This window comes from Stegostoma tigrinum, chromosome 34 (assembly GCF_030684315.1).
Source record: "Stegostoma tigrinum isolate sSteTig4 chromosome 34, sSteTig4.hap1, whole genome shotgun sequence".
Classification (NCBI taxonomy): Eukaryota; Metazoa; Chordata; class Chondrichthyes; order Orectolobiformes; family Stegostomatidae; genus Stegostoma; species Stegostoma tigrinum.
In genome coordinates this window covers 4,405,505-4,425,261 of record NC_081387.1, presented here as the reverse complement: position 1 = coordinate 4,425,261, position 19,757 = coordinate 4,405,505, and the positions used below count along the sequence as shown (strand labels likewise).

Below are 19,757 nucleotides of genomic sequence, written 5' to 3'. Positions count from 1 at the left end.
GTTATTCCACTTTGCTTGGAATTTATACTGTTTGGTCTGTTATGGTGAGTAGTGTCATTTCTGGTTTTGATCTGTATGGGTTTGTATATAGGGTCCACCTAGCATGAAACGAGAACATGCTTGCTCAGCGAGCAAGTCAACAACTCATGCACAACCCGAGCTACAGATCTTTGCCAAAATTTTAAAGGAACACATCATGCTGACAAATCAATTTAGATTGAAGTTTAAGTGAGTTTATTGTGAGTTACAAATGTATACAGATCATTGATAAAACAGACAAAAAATGCTCAACATAAACCTAACTTTGAATCAATTAAAATAACAAAGCCTTTGAAAATGACTCAAGATCTTTCCCACAACATGAAATGAATCTTGGAACAGTGTATGGTGAATGTATCGCAACATTATTACATCAACATATTGATGGGCTGAGGGAGCTCAGGTCTGTAGAGACTTCGCCCCTTCACTCAACATTATCAGATAGTGGTCCTGGAGAACCAGAGGGCACAGACTGGAGGGGATTGGTAAAAGAAGAAACAGAGAAATGGGGAAGTCTTTTCTCATAGTGTATGGTAAGAGTGTGAATGAAGCAAGGTCAATGAGGCATTCAAAAAGGAATTGATTATCTGAAAAGAAAGAATATGCCGTGGATAGAAAATTGAAAAGTGGTCCAAGGTCTGTGAAGACTCAGTTTCATATGTCATATTGAAAAGGATCCACCCCGACGTGTTTCCTCTGCTATCTGGTGAGGGTTAAAGACATCAATAAAATCTTTAATGCAAGTCTCACAAATCTCTTCCAAATAGCACTTCTGTGTTAAAAGTACTTGTGGCAAATACTTCTTGGATGTAAACAAATCTGTAGAATGCATTCTGCAAACCTTTTGGCATCTTAAATCTCTTCACCTTCAGGATTCCCCTTAAATCTCACCATGTTGACTACATTTTTGTACATCCCCTCCTAAAATCTCCTTGTCTGTCTCTGTGTTAACTCGTAGGAGCAAATTACTGCAGATGCTGGAAGATGTACTGAAAACAACCTTCATCTAGACTAGAATCATCTAGACTTGAAACGTTAGCTTGATCTCTCTCCATGGATGCTGTCTGACCTGCTGTGATCTCCAGCTGGTGTTAAATTTTGTCTGGTTACATCTTAATTAAACACTTTGGAATGTTTTACTATATTAAAGATACTCTGGAAATACAAGCTGTTGTTCTCTGATAATCCCTCCAATCCTCAAGGTACTAACCTACAGGACAGTCTAGACATCGATCAGCATCTAGTGCTCTGTTTGAGTGGCCATTCAGCATGTGGACAGCCAGACAGTGAATGTTGTGAGACAATGGAGACAGAGACTGCCAAGACATATCCCGCCCTCCCACTGATTTCCCAGCTGGGCTCACTGATGAGAAATGGGACTCCTAGCTGATTCTCCTCCTCCATAGACCAGAGTTTCACAGGATAACTGAAGTGCCTCCATTACTAATGGCTCCTCCTCCTCCTCCTCCCGCCGGTCGGGTGCTTGTGCTGGAAAATCAGTGGCTGAAGCCCCTTTTTCAACTGAGTATCTAATTGCCTTCTTAGCCAAAGTGCAGCAAAATTGATGGTTCATGATTAGTTTAATTTAGTTTAGTTTTAATCAGTATATTAATTAACTAAATTAATAATAAACTATAGTTGAGCACAAAGCTTTAGTTCTTCAATATCAAGTGACACTTTGGAGCTTCAACTGACAGCGAAATACACCATGGAGTTTTAAACAGCATATAAGTAATATATTCATGAATTAATTACTGATCAAATGCTGACAGGTCTCTGTTTAACTTACTTCTATTTTACAGAGCCACATTGTGAGAATTTGCAATCTTCAAGGTTAATGGGAAAGCTGACATGTCATTACAACCCTTATCCACAACCTGGTGTTATGAACAGAGGAACTGGCAGCCAAATTTAGAAGGGATTTATACAAGAAAAGTATAGCTCTATTCTTTATTACCTTCGTTTTATATCACAGTGCAGAAGAGAAACAATAATAACTGGCTAAATGGATTCTTAGTATTAGTTAAGTTTGCAACTATATAATTCTTTTAAAGCTTTTATACCTCAAAACTGAAAGTATAAGAATATCTGACTTTTATAGACTGCTTACGATGCACATACTTTATAAACACAGTTTTTAGCTGCTACCTACTTTGTAATAGTACGTTGTGATCTTCTGTGTTAATTTTACAAAGTTTAAGTTTACATGCAACCTTGCTTTCAAAGTGAATAACACATTCCAACCACCCACAACCAGAGAGAGCAAAAACATCACCTAACAAATGGTCTTTAAAATAAAAATCAGTAATTTGACTCAATGAGTTAGACCAATTAAACAAAACTGAGACAATGAGGACACGACAACATACGTTCCTCTATTCTATACAAATTGGCAAGGATGAAACTATAAAATTTCCTTGTATCTTCACGAGAAGTCATAAAATAACAGAAACTAACTATAACAAGAAGGGTCTTTTTCTGTTCATTCATTGGCTGAACCAGCATCTACTGCCTATCATGAACTGAGAAGGTGATGGTGCTTTCTTGAACACTGCAGTCCAGATGGTAAATGTATCCTCACAATGCCATTCGGAAGGAAATTGCAGGATTTTGACCCAGAGATATATTTCCAAGTCAAGATGGTGACTGGCTTTGGAGGTTTACTTTTATTCTTTGATGGGAAAGTGTGACTGGCATTTATTGCTTATGTCTAATTGCCCAGAAGACAGTTAAGAACCAGCCACTGTGTGATTGTGTGTCAATCATGTGTATGCCAGACAGACTGGTTAGGAAGGTAGGTTGCTTCCCTCAATGAAATTAGTAAACTGGTTGGTTTTTACAACAATCACTGCCACTTTAAACTCCAGATTTTTACTGAATTTGAATTTCACCATCTGCCATGTTAGGATTCAAACCCTGGTCCCAGGACATTAGCCTGAGGATTGGGTCACTAGTCCAGTGACAACTACGCTAATGCCTTCCCATAACTCACAGGGGAAACTGCAGGTGGTAATGTTTCAATGTCCTTCTAGATGATAGTGGTCGTGGGTTTGAAAGGTGCTGTCGAAGGAACCTTGGTGAACCTGTCCAGTGCATCCTATAGATGGTACACACTGCCGTTGCAGGTAGATGGTAGAGGCAAAGAATGTTTGAGCACATGGCCGCAATCATGCAGCTACTTTGCTTTGGATGCTGGCAAGCTTCTTCATCAGTCTATGGGAGTAGGGTAAAAGTCCTGGTACACATCACAGCAGAAAAGCATCTTGTGTGGGTTCACTGATATTCCAGTAGGTCTAACAACTGTGTGAAGACTTTATTGTGGAACTGACACCGATAGGGTTTTTCCCCATGCGTGTGCATTCATGGACCAGGAAGCACACTGACTTTGTGACTGCCTTGTCATACTCTTGCACGTGAATGTTTTTTTTTCTCCAGTGGGGGTCCTTTGGTATCTTATGATGGTTGAAAACTTCAGGAGGACTTTATCTTAAAATTCAACTTGGATGGTTTCTCACCATGTTGATTTTCTCATAGCCAGGAAGCTCCAATGAGCTTGTCAAGGATTTGTTACACACTTTAGCTGAATAGCTTATCTTCAATGTCAGTATGCCGATAATACATCAGGCCTGATGAGACTGTGCAAAGCCCTTGTTAAGAAATTCACACTAAAACAGCTTCTTGCCTGTAAGAATACATTGATGATTCATGAGTGTTGCTAAGAGTGAAGACTCAGTCACACATCTCCCAAGTCAATGATTTCTCATCTGAATGAAACAGCTGGTATATCAGAAAGGGTGTCTTTCTTGTGAAGCCTTCATCACAGACCTCACAACTTTTCCTCAACGTGAGTGTGTCAGTTTCTCGGGAGCATTACTGACTGTGTGAATGCGACGGTGATCCAACATTCCCCACAACTGTTCAAACTCCTTATTACACACTTCACACGTGAATATTTTCTTCTCCCCTGTGTGAACGCGGCGGTGACTCACCAGGCCTGGCAGCTGAGCAAATCCCTTATTACACACCTCACATTTGAAGGGCTTCTCCCCAGTGTGAAGGCGTTGGTGTTCACGTAGGGTCGATGACTGAGAGAATGATTTTTTGCAGACTTCACACTTGAATGGTTTCACCCCAGTGTGAATGCGTTGATGTGTTCGGAAGTGAGAGGAGCGCGAGAATGATTTGTTACACACCTGGCACCTGAAGGGTTTCTCCCCTGTATGGATGCTCTGGTGTTCCAGAAGCCTTGTTGATGTTGGAAAAGCTTTATCACAAATCTCACATTTGAAGGGTTTCTCCCCCGTGTGGATGGTTTGATGGACTAGGAGGCTCGATAACTGTGTGAAGGCTTTGTCACATACCTCACATCTGAATGGCTTCTCCCCAGTGTGAATACGTTGGTGAACACGGAGGGTCACTGACTGCGAGAATGATTTGTCACAAACATCACAGGTAAATGGTTTCTCACCCGTGTGAGTGCGTTGGTGTACGAGGAAGTGAGATGAGCATGAGAATGATTTGTTGCATACCTCACACTTGAATGGTTTATCGTCCATTGAACTGGCTTTGTGTTAACTGCACTTTGTGCTATAAGGTCTTATGAGCCTGTACAGCCCACCACACACATGAACAGCCTCTCACCTACAGAGATGAATCATGGTTCACGAGGTTCAATAAATGATTGAAGCTCTCACCACATGTGAGCCCATTCACACTTTTTCCCAGTCTCAGCCTGACTGATCACTCACAGCTGAACCCTTGAAAAGGTTGGTTCTGATGGAATGCTCCATACCACTGACCAGTTCTTGTGATATGTCAAACCCCTGTGACCCAAACCAATTCCCACTTTCTCAGTGTTCAGCAATGCTGCAAAGGGACTGGATGTATTCCCACAGTTGTGCAGTTGTTCCTTGGGTGATGATCAGGATCTACTTGCAGTGTCTGTCCTCTCTGTATTCTCTGGTGTATGGTGCAATCCTTCTGCAAAACAGGAAAAGGAAACATGAGTTCCTATACCTCCCTCCCCTCCTTTGCTGAAGGAGCTGACTCCTCATTTAAACACTGTTGCACAGTGAGTGCCTGTCCGCTGTCCGTGTGTGTGTGTGTGTGTGTGTGTGTGTGTGTGTGTGTGTGCGATGGGTGTGGGAGGGGCGGATAGATAGTGGTGGTGGAGGTTTGGGTGGAATCAGATCCAAGATCTTTCTTTTTCCTCACTTGAATGTCACAGGGCCTGTTTCCAGCAGGAGCACTGGACCGATGAGAAATATTAATTCAGTGGAGGCTTTGAAATGTCTCCCTTGTTTTTCAAAAATATTTGTGGAAAGCGCACTGGACAAGAACTGCTAGAAGTTGAGGAAAGTACTGCTTCAGTGCAGCTGATTAAAAGGTTCTGTTTTATCCTGGGAAATTAGCAATACTGCACTCACTCAGACTGCACATCGTAAATTTAGCTACCAGCCACAATACTGGATAAAATTATCAAATCCAAGCCCAGGCTTTTGGAAAAGTGCAGGAATATGGAGTTACGCGCAGTGTGATCTTACTGAATAGTAGAACACGCTCTAAGAACAAAATTGCTTACTCATATTGGTATGCACCACATAGTTTGAAAAAAACTCCTCAATCTTTGAAAGCAGGAGCAGTCCCTCATTTCTACTCCCCGAAAAGGGCAACATTCTCTCAGAGGAACTGTAAAAATTAAAGTCCACGGGATAATAAACAGGTTCCGACATATATATACACACACAACTGAACAAGAAACCACTAACAATCTTCAGACATTCTGCGCCTCACCTTCTCATATTCAGGAATGAGACATCAACAAAACTCAGCCTGGAAATCAGGAGGGAAATGTTTCCAATAAACACACTCAATATCCAACACACAGCTCCAGTCAAACAGTTCAGCACAAAGCACCGAGTAAACAGCTCTCTCAGCTGGATCTTCTCACACAGCATAAGGGAAATTTCCACCCCTGATTACCCACAGGACAGTCAGACTGCCTGAAGACTGGTGTGGATATTATGGGATACAATTTGTATAAAAGCTGCTCCTTCACTCACCATCTCCTCACTTGGTTTTCAGTCCCTATAGGAAGTGAACCAGCTATGGAAGAGGAAGAGGAGAGAATGGGCAGAGTGGGTGGGCTCACTGATTGACGTCTCTCACAGCCAATCCAAATATTTCTGCAGCAAGGTGTCGAGTTGGATGAATACAGCAGCCAAGCAGCATCTGAGGACGAGGAAGGCTGGTGTTTCGGGCCTAGACCCTTCATCAGAAATGGGGGAGGGGAAGAGGGTTCTGAAATAAATAGGGAAGAGAGGGGGAGGCGGATCGAAGATGGATAGAGGAGAAGATAGGTGGAGAGGAGACAGACAGGTCAAAGAGGCAGGGATGGAGCCAGTAAAGGTGAGTGTAGGTGCGGAGATAGGGAGGGGATAGGTCAGTCCAGGGAGGATGGACAGGTCAAGGGGGTGGGATGAGGTTTGTAGGTAGGAAATGGGGGTGCGGCTTGAGGTGAAGGAGGGGATAGGTGAGAGGATGAACAGGTTAGGGAGGCGAGGACGAGCTGGGTGGGTTTTGGGATGCAGGGGGTGGAAGGGGAGATTTTGAAGCTTGTGAAATCCACATTGATACCAGTGGGCTGCAGGATTCCCAAGCGGAATATGAGTTGCTATTCCTGCAACCTTCGGGTGGCATCGTTGTGGCACTGCAGGAGGCCCAGGATGGAGATGTAATCTGAGGAATAGGAGGGGGAGTCGAAATGGTTTGCGACTGTGAGGTGCAGCTGTTTATTGCGAACCAAGCGTAGGTGTTCTGCAAAGCAGTCCCCAAGCCTCCACTTGGGTTGCCCAATGTAGAGGAGACCACAATGGGTACAGCGGATGCAGTATACCACATTGGCAGATGTGCAAGTGAACCTCTGCTTGATGTGGAAAGTTTTCTTGGGGCCTGGGATGGGGTGAGGGAGGAGGTGTGGGGGCAGGAGTAGCACTTCCTGCGGTTGCAGGGAAAAGTCCCAGGTGTGGTGGGGTTGGAGGGGAGTGTGGAGCTGAGAAGGAAGTCACGGAGAGAGTGGTCCCTCCGGAAAGCAGATAAGGGTGGGGACGGAAAAATGTCTTTGGTCGTGGGGTCGGATTGTAGATGGCAGAAGTATCAGAGGATGATGCGTTGGATCTGGAGGTTGGTGGGGTGGTATGTGAGGACGTGGGGGTTTATTGCAGGGACGGGGTGTGAGCAATGAGTTGCGGGAAATGCGGGAGACATGGTCGAGTGCTTTTCCATTTAATCAGTTTGATGGGGACTGAGTTGAGGCTACAGATATATTGGTGACAGCACAAACACCCACCTTCAATGACACAGTTGAAGTTCCAAGTGACTGCTAACACCATTGCTTTTTTAGAACTGCTTTAAGCAGTCCTGATTAATTAATGAATTGCTACAGTTTGCAACTAGATTGTTTTGGCTGTTTACAGATTCACCAACCCTTAGATTCATCAACATAAACAGCTACTTATGAAGATCTCTGCAAATTCATTTCTGTTCAACTCTTGTAGTTGACGTTGTAAAACTGTCATGAATACAGCTCCTGACATCATTACAAACAACTGAAATTCCCGCACATATTTGTATTTCTTTAGCTAACTCTTATGCAGCACCAATGAAGTGGGAGTGAAAAGGTAATCCTCAAATGTTCAATTGTAGAACTCTGTAAATCACACAGAATAAAAGAACCAACAGAAGGCCCTGAGTCTCCAGCTGTGACACAGAGAGAAACAATGTGGAAAGGATGGAGGGGGTAACAGAGTGAGATTGGGAGGAAACATGAGAGGTCCAGATTTTTAAGAGTTCTTTATTTTCTCATAGGATATGGATGTCACTGGCTAGGCTGACATTTTATTGCCCATCCTTACATTGCTCACAGAAGAGTTGAGAATCAATTATATAGCCTACATGTGACCCCAGACCTCTGGCAGCGTGCTGCCGCTTTGCTCCTGGCTCTGCCTACTACCTCGTCCCTGACTGACCAACTACCTAGCAAGCATCCTGTTCTTCGCTGCAGCTTAATCTGGCTCAACAGACTTGTCACCATTCCCAGTGCCCAGGCCTGAGGGTGAACAAATGTAGGGATGTTTGCACAACTCTCTACTACACCAAATACAGGGCACTTCTGTATTTGCTGCTGAGAAGTTCAGTGAAATTAGACTCAATGAGCTTAGCAGCAGCAAATGTGGAAAATAAACAGCATGTAATTGAAGGAGATAACACAGTGAGGAGCTGGAGGAATACAGCAAACCAGGAAAGCTGACGTTTCTGGTCAGGATTCTTCTTCAGAAATGGGGGAGGGGAAGGGGACTCTGAAATAAATAGGGAGGTGGGGCTGGGGGAGGTAGGTGGGATGGCGATAGGTGAGTGCAGGTAGGCAGTGGTGGGGATTGGTCAGTGAGGTGGGAGGAGTGGATCTGTGGGACAGAAGATGGACAGGTCAAGGAGGCTCCTGAAACTACAGAGATAATGGGAACTGCAGATGCTGGAGATTCCAAGATAATAAAATGTGAGGCTGGATGAACACAGCAGGCCAAGCAGCATCTCAGGAGCACAAAAGCTGACGTTTCGGGCCTAGACCCTTCATCAGAGAGGGGGATGGGGTGAGGGTTCTGGAATAAATAGGGAGAGAGGGGGAGGCGGACCAAAGATGGAGAGAAAAGAAGATAGGTGGAGAGGAGAGTATAGATGGGGAGGTAGGGAGGGGATAGGTCAGTCCAGGGAAGACGGACAGGTCAAGGAGGTGGGATGAGGTTAGTAGGTAGGAGATGGAGGTGCGGCTTGGGGTGGGAGGAAGGGATGGGTGAGAGGAAGGACCGGTTAGGGAGGCAGAGACAGGTTGGACTGGTTTTGGGATGCAGTGGGTGGAGGGGAAGAGCTGGGCTGGTTGTGTGGTGCAGTGGGGGGAGGGGACGAAATGGGCTGGTTTTGGGATGCGGTGGGGGAAGGGGAGATTTTGTAGCTGGTGAAGTCCACATTGATACCATTGGGCTGCAGGGTTCCCAAGCGGAATATGAGTTGCTGTTCCTGCAACCTTTGGGTGGCATCATTGTGGCACTGCAGGAGGCCCATGATGGACATGTCATCTAAAGAATGAGAGGGGGAGTGGAAATGGTTTGCGACTGGGAGGTGCAGTTGTTTATTGCGAACCGAGCAGAGGTGTTCTGCAAAGCGGTCCCCAAGCCTCCGCTTGATTTCCCCAAAGTCGAGGAAGCCACACTGGGTACAGTGGATGCAGTATACCACATTGGCAGATGTGCAGTTGAACCTCTGTTTAATGTGGAAAGTAATCTTGGGGCCTGGGATAGGGGTGAGGGAGGAGGTGTGGGGGCAAGTGTAGCATTTCCTGCGGTTGCAGGGGAAGATGCCGGGTGTGGTGGGGTTGGAGGGCAGTGTGGAGCGAACAAGGGAGTCACGGAGAGAGTGGTCTCTCCGGAAAGCAGACAGGGGTGGGGATGGAAAAATGTCTTGGGTGGTGGGGTCGGATTGTAGATGGCAGAAGTGTCGGAGGATGATGCGTTGTACCCGGAGGTTGGTGGGGTGGTGTGTGAGAACGAGGGGGATCCTCTTTGGGCGGTTGTGGCGGGGGCGGGGTGTGAGGGATGTGTTGCGGGAAATGCGGGAGACGCGGTCAAGGGCGTTCTCGACCACTGTGGGGGGAAAGTTGCGGTCCTTAAAGAACTTGGACATCTGGGATGTGCGGGAGTGGAATGCCTCATCGTGGGAGCAGATGCGGCGGAGGCGGAGGAATTGGGAATAGGGGATGGAATTTTTGCAGGAGGGTGGGTGGGAGCAGGTGTATTCTAGGTAGCTGTGGGAGTCGGTGGGCTTGAAATGGACATCAGTTACAAGCTGGTTGCCTGAGATGGAGACTGAGAGGTCCAGGAAGGTGAGGGATGTGCTGGAGATGGCCCAGATGAACTGAAGGTTGGGGTGGAAGGTGTTGGTGAAGTGGATGAACTGTTCGAGCTCCTCTGGGGAGCAAGAGGTGGCGCCGATACAGTCATCAATGTAACGGAGGAAGAGGTGGGGTTTGGGGCCTGTGTAGGTGCAGAAGAGGGACTGTTCCACGTAACCTACAAAGAGGCAGGCATAGCTGGGGCCCATGGCCACCCCCTTAGTCTGTAGGAAGTGGGAGGAATCGAACGAGAAGTTGTTGAGGGTGAGGACGAGTTCGGCTAGGCAGATGAGGGTGTCGGTGGAGGGGGACTGGTCGGGCCTGCGGGACAGGAAGAAGCAGAGGGCCTTGAGGCCATCTGCATGCGGAATACAGGTGTATAGGGACTGGACGTCCATGGTGAATATGAGGTGTTGGGGGCCAGGGAATTGGAAGTCCTGGAGGAGGTGGAGGGCGTGGGTGGTGTCACGGACGTAGGTAGGGAGTTCCTGGACCAAAGGGGAGAAAATGGAGTCCAGATAGGTGGAGATGAGTTCGGTGGGGCAGGAGCAGGCTGAGACGATGGGTCGACCAGGGCAGGCAGGTTTGTGGATTTTGGGAAGGATACCCTTGTATATGGCTGCCTTTGACCTTACAAACACATTTGACACCGTCAACCAAGAAGCATTATGGAGTGTCCTTCTCCACTTTAGCTGTATCATGAAGTTTGTCACCATCTTTTGCCTGCTGCCTGATGTCATGGAAGTTGTGGTAATGAGAATGGGTCAACCACCAACCCCCATTCTGACTGGTGTCAAGCAGGGCTGTGTCTTTGCCCTGATACTGTTCTTGATCTACCTCACTGCAATGCTTCACTTCACCGCTGACAAGCTCCCTGCTGGAATGGAGCTGACCTACAGAATCAGCGGGAAACTGTTCAATCTCCACCACCTTCAGGCCAAAACCAAAGTCACCCCAACCAGTATCATTTGCGTCAGTTTTACAGCAGATTCACAGAGTATTGCGCAGGCAGTGGTGCTGCTCCAGCACCTTAAGGTACCTTGCTGTAGACAGTCTATGACTCAGAGCTATATAGGAGAGCAGGAACCATCACAGCACCGTATACCATGACCTTGGTGTCTGATCTTTGAACAGTCTTTTCTTCACTGGCAAGTGGCTCTCTTCATCAATATCTGCTCTAATCAACAGGACACTCTGAGGTATTGGAAGTGGTCAGTTTTCTCAAAGACCTCCCCGTGGACATTCATGATCAGAAGTTTGCTCCGCAATACCAGGTCATGTTGATGCAGGACCTTAGTCTTGGGTGAGACACATGTTATCACATGCCACTGTAAAAGGAGCTAATGATGGTTGAGAGCTTTTCCTTCGAGTTTGCACACATACAAGCATCAACCACATACTGTTGTTCAATGATAGTGATTGGGGTGACTTTGGTTTTGGCTTGAAGGTGGTGGAGATTTAATAATTTCCCGCTGGTTCTGTAGGTGAGCTACATTCCAGCAGGGAGCTTGTCAGCAGTGAAATGAAGCATTGCAGTGAGGTAGATCAAGAACAGTATCAGGGTGAAGACACAGCCCTGATTGACACCAATCAGAATGGGGAATGGGTCAGTGGTGGAGCCATTCTCATTACTACAACTTCCACAACATCACGGAGCGAAAGATGGTGACAAACTTCATGGTACAGCTAAAGTAGAGAAGGAAGCTCCATATTGCTTTCTGGTTGATGGTGTCAAATGCGTTTGTAAGGTAAAAGGCAGCCATATGCAGGGGTAGTTCTTTTCCCTGAATTTCTCCTGCAGCTGTTGTGTGGTGAAAATCATGTCTGTTGTGCCCCTCTGTGACCAGAAGCCACACTATGGTTCCAGGAGTAGTTCCTCAGCCATAGGGAGGAGATGTTTGAGGAGAATCTTGATGATGACTTTCCCAATGGTCTACAGCAGGGAGATTCCCATATACAGGCAGTTCTGCTATAATGTGTGTTTTATTAATGTGAATTGGCTGTAACGCGATTGATGAATAGCGGGCAGTGTTTGGACAACGTGAACTTTGTGCTATACAGGTATAGCAATTTCCCTATAGCATGATTTTCTATAGCGTGACATCATAACAAGAACACAACTATTGCATTATAGGAGAACTACCTGTAGTTACCACAATTGGACTTATCCCTTTTGTTTTGAAAATGCTCACAACGGTGGCATCTCAGAACTGTCCCAGATACTCTCCTCCTTCAAGATAAAGCAGACAAGGGGGTGTAGCTGCAGAGGATCTCTTTGACTCTGCACTTTAATGCCTCAGCTGGGGTGCCATCTGGTCCAGTTGCTGTGTTGTTCTTGAGCTGGTGGCTGGCCTTCTCTACTTTGTGCAGCACGGGGGTGTTGCTGAGCTCATGGCGTGTAGCATGCTGTGTGATGCGGTCAAGAATGCTTAGATCAACTACAGACCCCTAGGTTGAGGAGATCTCTGAAGTGCTCCCCCCAGCATTGTTTAGTGGCTTTGACATAATAGGAACTGCAGATGTTGGACAATCCGAGATAACAAGGTGTGGAGCTGGATGAACACAGCAGGACAAGCAGCATCTTAGGAGTTGGAAAGCTGACATTTCAGGCCTAGACCCTTCATCAGAAATCCTCTCATTGTTTAGTAGCTTCTCTGTCTTTGATACTGTAAGTCCATTCTTGGCTGGCAGTGGGATGTGCCTTTGATGTTTGGGCTGTAAGTGATCCCGACTGCATAGAAGAAACCTTGCACATCATGGTTGTCAACATTCACTGGGCCTCCAGTCTTTCTCCACCCACTGTCTGTTCTTTATGTCACAGATTTGTTGTTGTACCTCGGCCTTCAGTCACCTGGAGGTCTCCCTTCTCTCTTCCAGCGATCAGAACTGGGCTAGTGGGGCACTTTATATCACCGACCTTAACTGAATATTTTGAACGATGCCCTGATAAGAACGGGAAATGATGGTCAACTGAACGATCACCAGTTCTGACATGCCACAACAAAAAACTGCAACAATGTCCTCAGAAGATAGATACAGGACACAGCCAACAGAGTACCCTTTGTCCTCCAGTGCTTCCCTGGAGTGGAGAGACTACGCCATGTTCTTCGCAGATTTCAACATGTCATCAGTGACAAACATCTCACCAAGATCAGCCCTATGCCTCTACTTCTTGCCTTCAAACAACTGCCAAACTTTAAATAGACCATCATCCACAGCAAACTACCCAACCTTCAGGACAACACCACAAAGGCCTGCATCGGCAACCTATTCAAGTCAGATCATCAACGTGGATACAACCATCACATGTGGAAGCACCACCTACCATGCATACGGCAGAGACTCATGTGACTAGGCCAATGTTGTCTACCTCATATGCTGCAGGCAAGGATCCCGCGAGGCATGGTATATTGGGGACAACATTGCTACAACAACAGATGAATGGACACTGCACAATAAAAACCAGACAGGAATGTTCCCTCCCAGTCAGGGAACACTTCAGCAGTCAAGGACATTCAGCTTCTGATCTTCAGATAAGCGTCCTCCAAGGCAACTTTTGAGATACACAACAGTGCAGAATCACCAAGCAGAAACTGATAGTCAAGTTATGTACCCACGAAGACAGCCTCAACTGTGATCTTGGGTTCACGTCACACTACATGTGACCCCACCATACTGTTGTTTATCTGTAAAGATCTTCCCTACTGTCCTGTTTTGACACCATTACCTTGATAATTTGTTATGATCTCTCTACCTTAATTAGTTTGTATAGTTTTGGATTACTTGTTACGTTGGCTAGACCCTCAGCATGCAACTCTTACACCTGTCATGTTACTCCAGTCATTTCATTTGTCTCCAGCACTACCTTATTTTTAAGGTTTTGCAATTATCTCTTGACCCCATTTTATTGGACTACAGGTCATCCTTTAACTTGTTATTCAGCTGTTAACACTTTACCCACACTGTCTGACACTCTTGATCACCTGCAGAGATATTTTATTCAGCTTATTGACAATCTACTCACACCCTTTTGATGATTTTTTGATCTTTCTGATTATAAATTCTGTGCTTGAGTACTTCTTTCTTACTTCACCATATGAAGGAGCAGTGCTGGTGATTTCAAGTAAACCTGTTGGACTATAACGTGGTGCCATCTGACTTCTGACCTCAGCCTTAACTGGTACTGGTCCTGTCCTCTGTTTAGACCCTTTAGCTAGTGAGGGAGATATATTTCAAACTGAGAACATCAAACTTTTGTGCTTCTACTCCATTGCCTTTAGAAAACACAGTCTGTAATTAGACACAAAAAAACAAATTTAGAACGTATTCACAAATTGACAAGGGCCTTGGTTCAGCTGATAAATATGCATTGGCAGAATCACATGGCAATGTCAATATGCAAGCTTATCTTGGTTTCCTAACGTCATCTTTCTTCGAGATATCAATGATCCAGCAATGAGTGAACTACCAGAATGCACAGTCTGATCATGATTTGAGAGAATCAAACCACAATGAATGGGGAAGATTACATCCTTGTGATGGATTATTTCTCCAAATTTCCCACTGTTCAACAAATTAGCCATAAATGTGACTGGCACTTACATGATGACTTCTGTTTTCAGTTTCTCCAGTGTTCTGCTAAGATGGTAGTGGGGTAGGGCTTCTGAGCCTGGGGGTCATCTGCTTTTCACTTTGTTCCTTTTCTTTGGTCTCTTTTCTCAATTTTTTTTTCTTTTTTATGAACTTACCTCTTGTTCAGGAGCTCAGTCACAACAATGGCACCAAACAATCAGCAGCAGTGAGCGGGCCTAGCAGCGTAGACTCAAGCAAGCCCAACAACGCAGACCCATGGCAGCGGCATCAGAAGCGTATTTGGGTTCCCCACGGCTTCTGCATCATCAAGGCAGTCCTAGCAAATGATTCATGGCGGTTGTGGTAGTGGTGAGTTTGGGCCCTGCACAAGACCTGGCGGCATTAGCCACATGGGCATGAAACGGTCTCGTGTTGCTGGCGCAGTTGGGTTTGGACGAGTGTAGTCCCCATCGGCATCAGTGGCATCTGCACTGGCGACATCCATTGGAGGTGTCATAGTGGCAAGGGCTTTGGTGGAAGCAAGATGGCGCTCATGAGTGGTGGCTTTCATTCCAGTGGCGGCAGCACAACAAAGGGGACTTGGACCTGTCCACCAGATCCGTGGCCCATGATGGACCATTTAACAGGAAGGACTGTAAAGTTGAACATTTCTTTATTTCTTTATTTTTCTGCCTTTATATTCTATGTTTTGGGGTTTTCCTGTGTGTTAAGATGGTGCCGGAGAGTGTTGATACTATACAACATTTTTCACTGTATTTTGTAACAAAATACACTCGACAAGAAATAAGTCAGGTCAAATATTCCTGAACAGATAGTGTTTCATGATGGGCCACAATTCACTGGCAAACTTGCATCCACACTCACTAACTATGCACAAAGTGTCTTGCAGAACAGATAATACATTCTATCAAATCAGTGATTATTAATAGTGAAGCAACAGAGCGAAATTTCCATATTCATTTCAGTATGAAGAAGGGATTACTCACTTAACTCAACATATACTCAGAAAGCAAGTGCAAACAACCTTGTTCAGCAACAACTGTCTAAGGATTTCAAGGCACAGGACATTCTTCATGGAGGACAACGGAGACAGAAAGACATACATAGGCAATGATCAGATACACAACGACCAAAAAACTGAACATTGTATTGAAAGTATAAGTTAAAAATGCAAAAACAAATACTTATATACTAACAAACGTTTCAACAATATGCAACCACCCCAATCATTCAAGATCATTACTTATCGTGGTGCTATATTGTAAAGGAATAGAAGCCAGCTCTGAGCAATATACAGCACACCAATTATATATGAAGAAAATGAGGAAGAAAACTTCAGCAGTGATGATTATGCAGTCATGTTGAGTGATAGCAACCAGTAAGCAAGATATCCAAATTGGCAAACCACTCAAAAGAAAATAGCACATAACTTGGGAATATGATCAGAATTAGTTGTCAGCCCTCAAAAGCATTAAAGTTCAGATTATCATCCTGTAAACTCTGTTTTATTTGTTTATATAATTGTCAAATTAACAACAGATAACTATGGGCAACTTTGTATATCTCTATGGGATAATTTCTTATCTTTGGAAAAAAGGGGATGGTCATGTTTCACTGCAGTATGCCAGTATATCTTCAAAAAGATACAGTATGACAGTATGAAAATGTGTCCTTGATATTATTACTATATTACAGCAAGTAACCTGTGACTTAAAGGTCCCAGAAGCCTCGTTCTGAGGAACACTTAAGCATGACACCTTAATAGAATCATGCTAATCAGTACAACTTTACAACTTAACTTTAGTGCAGAAACTGATGTACTGTGGGTGTGATTTTTTTATATATAAGTGAGCTTTCATAAACGTCCTTTGGATGTTATTATGTTATTCACATTTAGTTTCTTATGTTACAAAGAATAACAGAATCATTGGAGGTAATATTCATATTCAGCATTAGTTCTAAATTATCATGACACAGAATCACTGAAGCTGAAAATCACCGCTCGTATCTTTGTCTCACAAGAACTGCTTTAACTTGCCTTGATAAACTGATCCAGTTTTTAACCAGACTGCATATGTAAAGAACAAACACTATTTTTTCAACTCGGAGATATAAATTACTATTTATCAGGATTCCTCCGAATCCATTTCCGTTCAATTCCTTCATAAGGAGTTGTAAGCTGTCCTCAATACAGAAATTCCTGCCAGCATTTGTACTTCTGTAACTAACTGCTGCGCAGCATCCATTAAGTGGGAGAGATCAAGACATTCTCAAATATTCAATTGTAGAACTCTAAGTCCCACAAAATAGAAGAACTGGAACTGAGACGACTTTATAAATAGTCCAGTTAGGACCGCAATTTTAACATCCATTTATTATTCCACCCAAATCAGGATGAGAGACACCTGAACTGCTAGATCCACAAAGGTTCCCAAATGCAACTAAAGTTGACTACAAGACAAAACAAAATGCCTGACTGTACCAGACATATCAGGAACTACCAATGCTGGAGAATCTGAGATAACACGGTGTGAAGCTGGATGAGCACAGCAGGCCAAGCAGCATCAAAGGAGCAGGAAAGTTTGACGTTTCGGGTCTTGACGAAACAAAACGTCAAACTTTCCTGCGCCTCTGATGCTGCTTGGCCTGCTGTGTTCATCCAGCTTCACAGCGTGTTGTGCCTGACTGGACCATTGTTATCTTGTTGAATCAAGAAAAGAGATACAATTGCAATGAAGTCTTCAAAGATCAAAAAAAATTTAACAGCAATTTCTACTTCAGAGACATTGTTGAGAACAGAATATTGAACAAATTAATTCACAAGCTGATTTACAGTTACAAGGACTCCGATGCAATGATATTCAAATGCAGGAAAACATTTAAACAGTGTCCAATTACTTTATAACATCTCGTGAGGGCTCTGAAAATGAACGCTCTGGATTATTCAAACTATATTGCAGTCCAAAAAAAAGAGAGAAGGATTTGACTGATTTTTTCCTCAGTGTTCTCTGAATCGGCGATTGGGTTTTGTAATAAGTAATGACGAAATTTCATTCCCTGAATCAATTTGAGAGTGGATCTATTTTCACTGTCCTGGGGTAGTAGGAACTGCAGACGCTGGAGAATCTGAGATAACAAGGTGTAGAGCTGGATGAACACAGCAGGCATAGCAGCATCAGAGGAGCTGGAAGGTTGATGTTTCAGGTCCCCTTCCCCCCTGCCATTTCTGAAGATGGGTCTAGGCCTGAAACGTCAGCCTTCCTTTTCGCTGTCCTGACTGGTTACTCAACTAAAACACTAATCGGATAATCAGGGATTCCAGGCGCTTATAGGGTCTAGGCCCAAAACGTCAGCTTTTCTGCTCGGCCTGCTGTGTTCATCCAGCTCTACACTTTGTTATCTGTTTGAACATGTTCTCGTGCACGTGGCGGGGTCATGGAGGGTCAAAAGAAATCATTGAGTTGACCAGAGCTCAGAGGAAATAAGGGGGAGGGGAAGATTCAGTGGGAAGGAGATAGTGGGAATTTGTGAAGATCACAAGATTAATTTTTTGGTACGTGTTGAGAATAGGAATGGGCAGGGTGAAACCACAAGCGATGCAGAGGGAATTATTGAGGTGAACTATAGAATAGAAAACACCTCTGTACCAAGGTCTCTAATGGACAAGTCCGTAAGTTGAGGTTTCAGATCAGTAAAGAATAGCAAATGTTTTGCTCGTGCTAGGAAACATTTTAGATTTGATTAACAAGACTCACCATCCAACAAACTCCAAACGTGAAAATGTTTCTTGATTATGAAAAACTGACCTAAAAAGAAAGCACAAAAGTAATTACCAATTTTGAAATTACCAGACTCTGCATAATACATAACAGTAGTTATCCATGAGCTAAGTAAGAAGGTGTGTACGCTCCACAAGTCCGAGATGTAGAATCCAGGATTGTGGTGCATTCATTCCTGCCATGCTCCATACCTGGAGACCAAACCAACCTTGGATTCAGCTCCGAGCCCACAGCTCGAACCCCTCACCTTGCTGCTGAAATTACCAAGATAATCAAAAGGACACGCTGACTGTAAAAACTCATCAACAGATTGTTGGTTTTTAATGAGCCACTAACATGGAGACGTAATTTATCTGAGATAATGGGAACTGCAGATGCTGGAGAATCCAAGATGATACAATGTGAGGCTGGATGAACACAGCAGGCCAAGCAGCATCTCAGGAGCACAAAAGCTGACGTTTCAGGATGACAATAGACATTGGACACTGACTATGTCTCTATAAAAGCCGTGTCCACAACTTCCACATCACACTGACCATTAGAGCGGGTTTCATAAAATAATCCAAAATTTCAACTCCTTCCTCACAGAAATATTCCTATAATTAATGTTTAGATGTTTTATATTGAGACAGTAATTTCTCTAATAGAAGAAAAGATGCCAACATTTATCAGCTCTGTCCCAAAATCTTGTGAAAACCCAACATCTCCAGAAATACCTTGGACATTGCAGTAAAAACTCACATTTGGTGAGAAAATGTGGGAGAGCTTTTCTATGGAAGTGACTTTCTGTATTTGATGGAGGGAGACACAATCCATCTCCTCAAACATTAACTGAATTACAGCCCCAAACCCAGAAAGCTCCCCCTTCACTGAGGTCGTTTAAAACCTCCACGGAGACTCAGCTCAATTCACCCAAACCTATCACCATCCCGCTCCGAACTACATTACCCATGCTGCATGCAGAGCCCGCACCTTCGCACTGAGGGGTGGCAGTATGGAGTCTGTGGGGAAATCAGCCCGCGGCGCCTGATGGGAATTGCAGTTCTACCCCGCTCAACGTGAATTGACGTCCAACGTTCGGGAGTTCAAATCTGAAAGTGCGCGAGCCCAACAGCTGTCGCGTGGGCGGTGCTGGAATTGAAGGTGCGCGCCTGGTGGCGGTAAAGGGAATCCTGCTGCAGCCATTTCCCACCTTCAGGGTCTTGTCTAACTCTGTGCTCTCTTTCTCCCGCATCTTCACTTCATCACCTTGGCCAAATGGATTATGTGGCTACGTTCTACATTTGTTTATTATAGCTGGTGACAGACTGTTTTCTCAAGGCTATGAAGTGAAAATATAAAAGTCTGAGTCTGAGATAACAAGTTGTAGGGCTGGATGAACACAGCTGCCGGGGGGGAAGGGG

The 19,757-nt window shown here is 44.6% G+C and overlaps 1 protein-coding gene across 4 annotated transcripts; it reads right to left on the bottom strand.

Annotated features, from left to right (window-relative positions):
- Nucleotides 1-245: 245 nt before the first annotated feature.
- On the bottom strand, nucleotides 246-19,203 carry LOC125446393 (zinc finger protein 239-like). Of its 4 annotated transcripts, none has more exons than XM_059639699.1 (3): nucleotides 19,096-19,203; nucleotides 18,331-18,381; nucleotides 246-5,019 (listed from the first exon to the last, which is right to left on the bottom strand). In XM_059639699.1, exon 3 carries the CDS (start codon nucleotides 4,593-4,595, stop codon nucleotides 3,879-3,881), a length of 717 nt encoding a protein of 238 aa, XP_059495682.1. In that variant the 5' UTR covers nucleotides 4,596-5,019; nucleotides 18,331-18,381; nucleotides 19,096-19,203; the 3' UTR covers nucleotides 246-3,878. The 4 variants fall into 4 exon arrangements, with proteins under 4 accessions (XP_059495682.1, XP_048375899.1, XP_048375898.1 ...); XM_048519942.2 differs by lacking the exons at nucleotides 18,331-18,381; nucleotides 19,096-19,203 and adding exons at nucleotides 5,621-5,727; nucleotides 6,102-6,123; XM_048519941.2 differs by lacking the exons at nucleotides 18,331-18,381; nucleotides 19,096-19,203 and adding an exon at nucleotides 6,102-6,164.
- Between the last annotated feature and the right edge of the window lie 554 nt (nucleotides 19,204-19,757).